The sequence below is a fragment of the Cibotium barometz genome, chromosome 50 (assembly GCF_041138505.1).
Source record: "Cibotium barometz isolate CiBa-2024 chromosome 50, ASM4113850v1, whole genome shotgun sequence".
Classification (NCBI taxonomy): domain Eukaryota; kingdom Viridiplantae; phylum Streptophyta; class Polypodiopsida; order Cyatheales; family Cibotiaceae; genus Cibotium; species Cibotium barometz.
Window position 1 is genome coordinate 3,680,454 of NC_141095.1, and position 13,114 is coordinate 3,693,567.

Below are 13,114 nucleotides of genomic sequence, written 5' to 3' on the forward strand. Positions count from 1 at the left end.
TGAGAGAGAGATATGTCACATGCACTCTGCACTGTAGTGCATGGTGACAAGATGGCTCATCATCAATGATCATTAGTGCAACATTGTATAGTATTAGCACCTTTTAGGATGATATTTGTCGTACGCCGTGACCCCATTGTAATCCTCAATCTAGGATAAGTTAGGCACGAGCTACATAGGTCATTCTCAGCCTTAGACAGACAGTCAGTCAGTTAGTCAGTCCAAGTCCCTTAACCCACTTGAAGAGATGCATTCATGCATGTAGAGTCAGTAGAAGTCTCAGGGTTTGCATTAGAAAGCACTCTGCATAATGCATAGCATTCATCCACTGCATTTAGACCATGGCACAAGCCTTCAAATACCATCTAGCATTCATTCGAATTCATCCACTATTATTTCTATAATTTACAACAGATGTAGGAAGGCTGCAAATCTGAGGCTGAGAGAAGGGGCTGATTGGGACTGTTCTAGACTATGTATGAATGCTGAAAATGAGTATGAATGCTGAGTTTTACCTTCACCAGGTGGCTGAAGCAAAATGATGCATATGAGGGTGCTGAAAACTGTACGAATGCTGAAAACGCAAGGGGTGCTGAAGGCTGAATGCTGTAGATGTTGCGTTTTACTGTATGGAGGCTGAATTGCTCAAGCGTTGATGCTCCTAGATGCTAATGAGGAAAACGCTGAAGGCTGATGTGCTGAATTTTGCAATCGCTTATGCTCCTTGTGCTGAAGGCTCCCAACGTTGAGTGCTTCAATGCTGATTATGATATGAATGAATGAATGGATTATATGCTCAGCTATTTATATGGACAGATGATGCTGGTCAGCAGGCTACAGAGCTGGCCGACTGCATCTATCTTGGATAAAATAAATAAATGATGTAAAAATGCCCAAAAAACATTGGGAAGAGTGCATAGGCTCGAGATTGGTCATCATTGGTGCTTCTACAACGGTGTATAGTTCAGCCCGACTCTTGGTCTTCCGAGATCTTACGTTTGGCTTATCGTCAGTCTACCGTTAGTCTCTTCAAAGAAATAAAGCAAATACTATTCCGGTAACGGGAGAGGGAGCCCTTAAGTGGGTAATTTGGTACCCCATACGGTGTACAGTTTCTATCTTCACACATCCTCACACCAGCTTGAGATTGAGATTGGCCGATATAGAGGTATACCAGCTAAGGCCAGGATATGTGGAGTATGCCATGGGGAGCCAGAGACAGAGTTGCATACTGCATACTATGAGATACGTGGTCGTTTCCACTGTTTATTCAGAGAGGGTTTTGGACCACTTTCCAGAGTCATGGGGTACTAGGACCAGAGGTGTTTGGGATTGTTCTTGCTTGAGCTGCGGAGATATAGAGATAGCTTGCTTAGGTGCACAGAGAGCCAGACTCAGAGGCACATTATAGACTTCTTTAGTCCAGCCATCACTGCGCTAGATGGACCAGCAGCAGCAAGACATGGATATCGCCCACACCAGCGGTACACTGATTGATCGTGCGATTGAGCTTGGGTGGTCCAGACGCCCACGACTACGGAGGAGGGCATCCTAGCATAGACGGAGGTTGCAGCGGCGGATTCGGATTATTCTTGCGAGACATGCGGGACACCCAGTCAGGGTGCTGACCACAGAGGATATTGAGGAGCTGACCACAGAGGATATTGAGGAGATCCGCCAGCGTCCGATGCGGCATATATTATGAGATGGAGGCACCTCCATTGTACCCCCCCGTCTCACATGATATTTTATCCCCTCACTGTACTCCACTCATCTCCATAGCGTACCCCCCCTCTCACTATATTCACACCCTATAAGGGTTTCTGTTTACGTTCTAGTTCCAGTTTCATTTTCTAGGTGCCAGTAGTATCATCTTTATTTTTCATTTTCTGTTTTTTAATCCATACATTGTATCAGATCCACCATGATGTAACTTTTTGGTCTCATAGGTCATTATGGCCTTTTGAAGACGTTAATATAACATTTCATTTCATTTCATTTCTCTCTCAAATCTCTTAAAGTTTGAAGTCTTAAAGTGGATTGCTAAACTCGCAAAACTCAGGATACAGAAGACGGTGTGAGCATTTGTGTGACAGGATCCTTAGATTACGAATACTTCCGTTGCATGTTACATCGGTATCAGACACCGTATCCTTCTGCCCCAGTATATGACCGGCCTGGCAGATGAGTTTTACAGACTCAAACAAAACGGGTCAGCAGTGCTTCAGTTTTGCGGAAAGGTTATCACTTTAGCACAACAGTTAGGGCTATCTGAGCAGGCCAAGATGGATCGATTCATTCGTGGATTAGATCCCAACATCTTGTTCACAGTTCGCAACTTTGAACCCAATACATATGACCGGACTTTGACTCTTGCTCAAAATGAAGAAATGAAGATGAACGGAGGCAGTCCAAGCAGTCATCACAGTCCAGTACCAAACCCTAGCAACAGCAATCTACTACGCAGCCAGGGAAAGGTAATGCATCTTCTAAAGATGCTAAGAAGGACGGCAGTAATAGCTCTAGTTCAGGGGGTAAGAAGGATAAAGAATCTAAGCCTAAGAAAACCCTTGAGGAAAAGACTAAAGCAGGCATCACTGGAGGTTTTCTTCCTACAGAGGAGCAAAGGAAATACCAGTTAGAAAACAAATGCTTTTTCTGTCATACCAAAGGGCATGGTAAGAAGGATCACCACAAATGGCAAGCCGAGCAAGCCTCCAAAGCACCTTGTGCCACAGTTGCCACATCATCTCTAGCTCCTCTTGTTGGCATTATCATCTTCAGATTGGGCATATATGTGCATATTTCATGCTGTATCTGCCCAGATTTATGAGGCCATGCATTCATCTTATTTTATATATTTTTTTGCTATTTTTGTCTATTTTTTAGACATTATTCTAGTATTTTTTGCATAGTCGGCCAGTCCACTGTTTTTATGCTGGCCGACCAGCTCTTGTCCAACCTATAAATAGGTGGCTTGGGTTAGCATCATTAGCACATCATTATTCAGCTATTGCTGTTGGTTGTATGCGTCTATGGGCAGCCCTCGTGCTCTACTTCAGCAGATAACAAGTTTTCTACTTCAGTTCTTTTGCACATGTGCTTCTTTGCAAGATCTATTTGCTGTTTTTTTTGTTTTACAGCCATTCTTTCACCTCTAGCCCTGCCTACTACCATCAATGTGGTTTAGCTTTTACCTTCTATGCATCCTATGCCATCCATGGTATTTGATGCTAAGCAGGAGGGTGAGAGCGATGCTGCACAGAAAAGCCCCATCCGAGCTTATGGCTCTGCCAAGGGCCGACAGTTTGTAGTTCTATTTGACATGGGCAGTTCTAAGGACGCCATCTCTCCCCAGTTGGCTAGCAAGAAGAGCTGCACATTAGTACCATATCATTGGTCTCCTCACCCACATATCTTAGAAGGCACAATAGTTTGCCTTTGAAGTTCAGAAGGCCTCATGCCAACGAGATTTCGTTGTCTCGTCTCTTTTGGGGTGTGACATGATCTTAGGAATCCAGTGGTTTCGTCAATATGAGCCTATTCCCGATTGGGTGTAGGACACTTTTACTATTTGTAAAGGTTTTCCTGAGCCCCTCATGATTCGTGGGGATAGAAGCATTCTTGGCATCCCATTGATTTCGTACCTCCAAGCCCGACGAGCTATCCGCAAGGGAGCGAAAGGAGCACTACTTTATGTTCGTTGCTCAGACAGCCTCTACCTCATTAGTAGCCCCTATCTCATCTTCAGTCCCATAGTTAGCAGACCTCTTGTCGTTGGTTGTCTTGGTCCTTGGAAGACTTTTGCATCTTTTTGAATGCTAAGATGCCTAATGAATAAACAATCCATGCTATTTATAGGCCCTTCTCATGCTGGTCGGTGGGTCCATAAGGCAGTCGGCCTGTTATTATTTCTCCCACGACCTGGATTTATTCCCCTCTTTGGTAGCGCTTTTCACACCTAAAGCTGGCCGCCCTTTGTGCTGGTTGTCCGGGCAGCCACTGTGCCCTGGCTGCCTACCAGTCTGGCTGCCCATGGGCTAGCCGACTGGCTGCAGTCCAATGGGCTGGCCGACTGCTTGGCCAAGCCCACATGGGCTGGCCGACTGGCTGCCCAGTCCCAAGGGTGGCCAAGAAGGGCCTAGACCCTTTCTTGGGCTGGTGGGCAATGGCCATGGGTCTCCGTGGCCCCCATGGGTGGCCTAAGGCCTATCCCGTGCGTACTTAGGGGATACAAATCCCTTCCTCGGGTAGCCCAAAGGGCTGCCCCCTTCTCCTAAATGCAATTTACATGCATCTGGTATTTGGTTGTAATCCAAACACTCAGAACACTTGACGTCATTCAAGAGGGAGACTCACAGACAATGCAAACCTGACCAAGACCATGTACGGGACTTGTACACTTGACCTTGGACGCTTAGAGTGGAACTCTGGCTGACTCGTCTTGGACTGGGGCTCACATGGGAGCAGTTTCCACTCCTGTTGTACAAATATGTCCACGTGGCATCCAAGTGCGGGATGCACGTAATATTGAAAGCCATCCATGGCAGCTGCAACATCAGCCAGGAAGCTGACCAACAACATACGTACAAGTATTCGACATTAACCATGAAGTCTCTCTCGTCACGCAAAATCTCTGTACTCATCAAGATGTCTCTATAGCCCCTCTGCTGAATCAGAGATTAGGGCATAAACAAAATGGGTGCTGCTATCTTGGCCAACTGTGAACCTGTTCCCCCAATTGTGTTCATAAATGATGAGCTATACATCCCAAACAGTGTAGGAGAGAGTGGGCAGCTCTGCTTTTTTGTTTTTTGTTTTTCTAATTTTTAATTTTCTGGAGTAGATCCTTCTGTAGTCACAATTTGGTACTCATTGGGAGGCGGCTTGGTCTTTCCTAAAGGCCTCACAACTTGTGGTTGCAAAGTGGCCACAATACCAACAGGGATGTGCAGGGATTTGAGCTACCTTCCCTCCCCAGGTCACTAGCCCTCACTGTTTGGTTATGCGCCGCTGCTGGCAGTGAGCAGCCCTATTTGACCCCTAATTTCTTCTGAGAGCCTCATGGTCTCTTGAATCTTGCCTGGCCTAGGGCTCTTTGTCCATGCCACTGTACCAAAAAACTAATCTCAGCCTCCAGAACTGCTTCATAGATCTTGGCCATCATGTGACCTATCATACGGGCCTGCAGTTATTTGAGCAGGTGGATCATACCACCTGTTTTGTGGCTGTGAGCCCACAAGGGGCTTAGTGGTAGAGAAATCTTCCCCCGAGGAAATCAATCGCAGATGATAGAAGAGAGTTGTAATGAGAGGGCTGAAATGGGTAGTGTGAGATCAAGGTCAGAAATGTGGCGACAGAGATGATTTTTGTAGAGATGAAAGTAGATATAGGGGGTTGGGCATGGGCGGCAAAGGTTAGCAAGAGAGAGTGAAAGCAAGGTATGTGTGATCAGCCGGGCCAATGGGTGGTTCTGGGATGGTAAAGTCCTGGATGTGTCCCATAAGAGCAGGGGACCCTATCAAGCAATCCACTGTAATCCTCTCTCTTCATTCTACACAATTTCTACAAGTCTTTTGGAGCAGCCAACCTAGGAAGAGAAGACTGAGCCCTTAAAAGCAGCCCAAACAGAAGTGACTATCCTTGGCTTTCTATACCATCAGATTTCCGTACTTGGGAGAGTAGTACATGCCATTTTTTTTGCTCTTTAAGCCTAGTAAGCAGATTAGTTCTTGGCTAGTCTATTAAGATTCGCCATCTCTCTCTCTCGGATTGTACTTGCTGGAGCTGCGTAGACATAGAGAGGGTCTCCTAAGAGGGAGGGGATCAGAGGGGGAGAGACACCTACAGAGGTAGATTACAGACTTCTTTCGACCAGAGATTGAGCAGTCAGGCTAGCAGGCATTGCAGCTAGCCCCAGAGTACAGCCGCACCAGAGGTACACTGATTGATCGGGCTATAGAGTTGGGGCGGTCGAGGCGCCCCAAGATGAGAGGCCCACCTTGACACCGGCGGAGACTACAACAGAGGATCAGGACCATACTAGCACGGCATGGGAGACGTCTAGTCAGAGTACTCACCATGGAGGACATTGAGGATATCCGCCATCGACCGATGAGAGACATCTTTGGATAGTGATGTGTATGATGGTTACTTTTGTTGCTAGAGTTTTCCTCCCAGATGTTATCCATTAGGAGCTCCTAGTACCGAACTTTTCCTCATAGTTGTTTCAGTTTCAGTTAGTTGTTTAGTTGTTTTTAGCTTTCCTTACACAGACATTGTATCAGATCCACCAATTGTTGTAACCTTTTTGGTCTCATAGGTCATTTTGGCCTTCTGAAGACGTTAATATATCATTTCATTTCATTTCTCTCTCTCTCCCTTCAGCATATAGAGATGCATCTTGCCTTAGCACTCCATCCACATCCCCACCCCCCTTATATTGTTTGTATATGGGCTCCACCGATCCATGATGATTCACAGTTGTATCCAGACACATGTACACTTTTTCTTTTGTTTCTTTTCTTCCGATGACCGGAAGAACACAGTTGTATTATTTTTTTTGTCTCATAGGCCGACTTTGGCCTCTCGTAGAAGTTAATATCTCTCTCTCTCTCTCTCTCTCTCTCTCTCTCTCTCTCTCCCCCCCATATTCATGTATTCATGTATCCATGTACTCATGTACCCCATTTTGACTAGTAGCATTAGCTTCCCACTCTCCCTAGTTGCTGCTTCCGGATGCCCCTCTTACTGATGTATTGTGGGGCGAGATACTTAGTTCTTTCTTTTCTTTTCCAGACAGTGTATCAGATGTCACATGGTTGTAACTTTGGTCTCATAGGTCACTTTGGCCTTTTGAAGACGTTAATATAACATTTCATTTCATTTCATTTCATTTCTCTCTCTATACAGTGGTCATCCCAAGACATGGGACATTACCACACATGGCAGATGTTTTCTCGACATGGGGGCTACGCATGAGCTACTTATTTATAACGGAACGCCTTGTTGGCCCACATCCAATAGCCTTACCTACTTGAGGCTACTTCCCACATAAAGGAGGGTTGAGCTCTACTTTTAGATCCTCAAAAAGCTAGGCGTTAATAGCTACCATTCGGGTCGAGTCTGCTGGTCTATGAGCTGTTTGTGGTACTCTCGAAGTTTGGTCTTCTCTCCCTTTGTTGACTCCTATGTGTGAAAATGAGCTCTCACAGAAATAGGCAGAGACTTTGCACCAATATCAAGTCACATAAATCTGGAATCTCGAATTTGGTACGTGGCGAGGATCTTGCTTCAATTTTTTTCTTTGCTTTGCATTTTAGGTTCTTGGCCTTGCACATCGAGCTGTACGCATCAGAATCACAAAACTTTGGTTTTGAAGAGTCCTTCATTCAGTTCCATTGATGTGGTCTGCCTTTTTATTCTTCATGCAATCACTATAGATCACATGAAATCGCACAACAAAAGCCCTGTATAATAAATGTGGCTTGTGATATGACTTTCTTTCTTTCCTTACCAGCACAAATGCCAGGAGATGGTTCACTTGATTTAGAGGAAAAAGTACAATGCTGTACTGTCATGCACATATGCTGGATCTTGCCCCCCCAAGCAACTGTCTTTCTTTGCCAAGTGCTGAGATATGTGTAGGTGCTACTACTTGATGTTCCAGGGTTCAAGTGTCAACCTATTTTTGGTGGGTTCATGTGACAATGTGGCACTGTTTCTTTGATCGAAAAAACACGAGTAGTCATGAGAAAGATTAGCTTTACTTTTCTATTCTGACTTGCAAAAGTAGAGCTCTTCAACTTTAATTCTTGTGTTGTTGACAGCATTCATTTTGATATTTAGTTTCCTATTCTGACTTGCAAATGTAGATCTCTTCAACTTTAATTCTTTTGCTTCCAACTTTACAAGAAACTGTTCTTAATGTTGTAGTTCTTTACTTTTCTCAGATTGTAGTTATCAACTTCAGCCATTTTAATGGGCAATCGTGCAAACTATTTCTTAGTCTCTGATTCATGCAAAGTAAGAGGACATGTTAGCAAACTCGCACTGGAGTAGTTTGAGGCAGTTTGATTGCGGCTGTTTCAGATATACGTCAGCTGGAGTAGCCGGAAGACTTTTGATTGATTTGAGCACTGATCTGAAAGGGTTAGAGAATTTCTGTGAAGGGGAGGGGGTAGATATCTATGTCGATCTTCCTTTCTCCCCCTTGGAGGGCAGTAGTGGTGATACCAAGGTTGACAATGAGGATGGGATTCAGGCAGTAAGCATGGAAACCCGTGCAGTGGAATCACAACGAGGGGTTTTACCATCTTGTTCAGCAGACAGCTCTCAAGGGAAAATGTCTGTCAATGGTTTGGCTTCTGTCAATGACTTGCAGAGCACCTATGTTGGGATTGAAGACAGCAAAACATTGTTTGGATATGGAGTTGACTACCTTGGTGCAGGTGACATGCCAAAGGGGTCAGTTCTAGGAGAAAAGCTACACAAGGGGTTTTTAGGGTTGGTAAGTGGCTTGGAACAAAGCTCTGTTGAAGCAAAGGAGGATCATGGACGAGGAAGCAGTCTGTCCCAGGCAGTAAGCCAGGCTAGTCAGGAGCCCCCTCAGAAAGCTGATAGGAAGCAGTTTGGAAAGAGGGCGTGCACGTTGTTGGAAGGAGAGGTTTCGAAGCAGAGAAAGTTAAGACCAACTTCCACCAAGATCTTAAATGTCAAGGATGAACTCAATTCACCTGTCAGGGTACTCAAAAAATCAGTGACCAGCCCTATACAGTGGAACAAAGAATCATCAAAAGGGAGTGGACTTGAAACCAGGATTGAAGAAAGGAAAAAAACCTTATTAGGGGTGAAATCTGCAGAACCAAATGCGCTTTTTAGGGCACAATCGAGATCCCCAGATGAGGATATCAGCAGAGAAGAAGCCACCCTTGAGTATCAGCAGTGCGTCTCGCTGTTGGAAAAGTATGGTGTATTGAATACTCATGAGTTCTACCTGTCTCAAAGCTTTCCTGGTTGCGTTCCACACCCTGGGTATGTGGGAGATGGGCTGCTGTCAAAACGGTGCAAGACATGCAGGGCACTTGAAGATGCCAACAACACTGTCATCTGTGATGAGTGCCAAGAGGCTTTCCACATGGCTTGCTGTCTCCCTCGCTTAAGCAATAAGCATTTTGATAGAGAGGATGACTGGTACTGCAGTTCCTGTAGAAAACAGAAGAGGAGGATGGGCAGTTTTAACTCCTTTAAACTTACAGAAAATGGATTTGTTGATAGTTCTGGCAAGGTTTATTCTGCTGGGACAAGCTACAGCTCAAAAGTTAGGCTGGGCCCTGCACACCAGGCGGATGTCCCCTTATGGACAGGCAAGGTGGAGGATGGTCCAACACATTGGTAAGACTTCTCCTTTTACTTTCTTGTTCCCCATGAGATGTTATAAGGTCTTCTGTATAGAAGGCATACGTTTCATGTGAATGTGCTGATAAGTGCACCCCTTTTTGTGTGTGTGTGTGTGTGAGAGAGAGAAAGAAAGAAAGAAAGATATATTAAGCGTCTACTAAAGACCCAATGGGCGACCAAAGTGATACAATAATGTCCATGGCATATCTCATCATCGAATGGAAAATAAAACAGAAAGAAAACATAAACATAGCTATCTCACTGGGGTAATACAAAACTGCCCATGGAATACTAAAAACATAGAAACATGAGAGCAACATCAGCTCCGAGTAGATGGTATACCACTCTCCAAAATATCAAGCATGGGGCTAATGAGTATGGCCGAGAGGTCTCCCTCAGTTATGTCACGTGGAAAGGTAGCTTGATGGCGGTGGAACATGTCTTGGATCTAGAGCTGATGAGGTGATCGTGGCTGACCGGGGGGGGGGCTGGGGGTGCGTTGGCGTCGGGCACGCTGGAGTGCGGAGGCTCGGTCCGAGGTAACTCCTCTCTTGGGCGAGGTAGGTCCAGAGCAGCTCGTGGAGGGTCCACAAGATCCACTATGTCAGTGTCCTCCACCTCCTGGCTTTGTACTATCATATTATTATGGATGTGATATACATGGAAGGTTGACTCTACCACCTCCATTGATTCTAACTCTCAATCTCTTTGTGCTCATCTCCATCTCCTTCTCTGTGTGACTGTCAGCTGAAACCCTAACTCTCTATGTGTGAGTAAAGCTTTCCAACAGGGTGTGCAGGCATCCCCGGTCCCTTGGACATTCACATACAAAATACGAGGCATTGTCGAGGCAACAAAACAATGTCACACATAAAAATAATGTCCAAGCAAACATTAATGATGCATAAGCACATGTAAACTTGGTTGGTCACCCATCTTGGATTCTGTAAACCATACTCTGCCATGAAGTACATCATATGCACATGGCCAGAGCGTGCAAATCCCACGGGCCCCGCCAATGGGTCCAAAGGTAATGTCTATGGGCCACGCTAGAGATCCTGCTATACTCCCATTATGTTCTAAATATCCATCATGGCCTTGCCCTGAGTCTAGAAACATGATCAAGATAATCACGTTCCACATGATCCGGAATGTTAGGGGTTTGTGACATCAATGACATTTATAGGGATCCCATAGGACATATGCTATGCAATGCACATTACAAATAATTATTAACTCTAAAAATTTAGCTTTTCATTTGATATGTGATGAGGTTGGCTTTTCAATGCTTGCTTGGGTGCTGATCTTTTCTCTCGTGGTAATATAACAGTTTCACAGGTCGTCTTGGAATGGAAGCACCCCTGTCTCAAGAGGAAAAAGATGGGGAGAGAGACTACACTTTGAAAGCTTTCAGAAATGTAAGGTTATGGTGGCGAGTTACTGGGCTAAAAAAATTTGTTCTGATTTTTTCAAATGTCTTTTACTCTCCTGTTGATGTCACCCACGTTTTGGGTGTTTATGTTTGTAGAAAGTTCAGTCATTAAACTGGCTACCTGCAAAGATGTTACCTCCTTGTGGAGCTTCTGAAAATTGGCTGAAGTGCCAGAATGTGTTTGTCAAAGCATTCAGAGATCGTGATGGCCGCAAACACAGTGAGGTCATTTGTGGCAAGTGGAGAAGGTAATGTATGAGGTATATTTTCAGCAAATTTTTATCCTGTTCTAGTCAGCAATGTTGCAATTATTTTTTTCTGCAAGCTTAACTCTGCTTTTACTTAAAGCCTGTAGAAAATTATCTTTCTTGTGTGTTTGTGCATAGAGCCCCTTTGAATGTCCGGCAATCAGATCATTGGGAATGCTTTTGTGTCATGGAGTGGGATCCTCTTCATGCCGACTGTGCTGTACCTCAAGTAAGTGTCCTCTTGACAAGTATACTGATTCTTTGCTTTCTCCTTATGATGCTACATGGTGCTAGTGCCTTTTTCCTCTTTGTGACATAGATTTGTTATTGTATGTGTCAAGAGGTAGCAGCTACAAGGCTTGACTTCCCATCTAGACTTTATGCAATTCAAGAAATTATTGCAACTGCATGAGAAAAGGAGTGAGAGAAGAGTCTAAAGTACTGTCGTGTGGCTGAGAATACCTTTTCTATTGCTCCCTCGACCAGTTCCACGGGGAGGTTTGTGGATTTCTATACAGCAGGGAATTTTCTCTACCTTAGCTTGTTGGACATCAAATGTAGGTTTCTATTGGGCTCCCTTTGCAGAATCTGGCTTCCCGAGCCAAATGTGGGAAACAATCTATATACATGTTGTGTGTAAGCGATGGTCTGAAAGAGTGCATCTATGACAAGAGGGGATGCTCCAAACTCAGCTAAGATGATATCATGCAGTATTGATAGCTTACTCCGGATCATACGTGACAAGTTACAACACCACCACCTTCAGTCTGTCTGTACTCTATAGAGGAATCCGGGTGGAGATTGTCTCATCTGGTCACCCTCGGAGTGGTCTTCACAGGCTCAACCTTCTACATGATACCAGCTGCCCAGGCACACCAAGTGTTGGCTGTTCAACACTTTGGTATGCCCTGCAATGATGTACCGTGCCCCAATCTGGGGACCAGATTGGGGCACACAAAGTGCTGGCTGTTCAACACTTTGGTACGTCCTGCAATGATGTACCGTGCCCTAATCTGGGGACTAGATCTAGGAGTGGATGACTGGCCTTGGTAAGAAGTGCTAAAGACCATGACCTTGTTTGGTGGAGGTTGACGGTGAGGTCTCTCATCACACAATCTCTTCAATGCATAGAGATGTCTTTGTAACCCCTCTGTAGGATCGGAAATTAAGACTGTGTTACATGCACTGAGGTTGATCGTGGTGTAACACACAAGAAGTTTTCTTTAAACCTTTACTTTGGTGAGACCTTAGCATCCATTCACTAAGTAGACAGAGAGAGAGAGAGAGGGAAGAGAAAGTAGATGACACAGTATTGGGTCCCAAATACTCATTGAAGGCCCCTCTCTGCAAGCAGGAGTATTTGCTTTTATTACTTCTTTGGAGAACTGTTGCACAATGCTTTAGAACAAGATATATGACTGCCCAACGCAAGGACGAGGAAGACTGTACGTCGGCTGAGAATCCACCAATCCAAAAGCACTGTAGAAGACTCTTCTGGGCCACTTATGCAAGTCTAGGATAGGTGTAGGAGTGCACATATGCTGGCTGAATGCTGAAGAGGAGCTTCAATGATTACCTGGAGAGGAAGGAGACTGAATTCTGACTTGTTGACTGAATTCTGCTTTGACGACTTGATTTCTAATGAATAATTTATGGCTGTGAACTGGTGCGCATGCTTTTATAGGGACTGGGTCGGCCAGTTCTTATTGGACAAAAAATGCTAAAATGAGCATTTGATGCTGTGCACACTTCTGCTGCCCCCAATGATACTGTTGGCCAGCTCTGATCCCTCTATCTGCTGTCGGCCTGTCCTTTATACCCACTAGCTGCTGCCTATAAATAACTGTCGGCCTGCCCCATCTACTGCGAGGGCTGGCCGACTAGGCCTTCACAGCCTAGATGGGCTGTTGCATGGGCTATATGTAAGAATGTTTGGAGTATGTTTCGGGCCTGGGCCGAGTAACATACGTGACCCATATAATACCTCAGAAAGGACGAGATTTAGACAAATAGATACAAATATACATGGTAAACT

General features: G+C 44.9%; 1 protein-coding gene across 3 annotated transcripts in view; it reads left to right on the forward strand.

The window, feature by feature from the left end:
- The window catches only part of LOC147609731 (uncharacterized), a 52,228-nt gene that overhangs the window by 19,377 nt on the left and 19,737 nt on the right, over window positions 1-13,114 (forward strand). For all 3 annotated transcript variants that reach the window (XM_086786821.1, XM_086786820.1, XM_086786818.1), the window contains exons 2-5: window positions 7,953-9,393; window positions 10,730-10,817; window positions 10,928-11,079; window positions 11,218-11,308. In XM_086786821.1, the coding sequence (XP_086642947.1) occupies window positions 8,036-9,393; window positions 10,730-10,817; window positions 10,928-11,079; window positions 11,218-11,308 (1,689 nt within the window). In that variant the 5' untranslated portion in view covers window positions 7,953-8,035. The remainder of the gene's footprint in view (window positions 1-7,952; window positions 9,394-10,729; window positions 10,818-10,927; window positions 11,080-11,217; window positions 11,309-13,114) is intronic.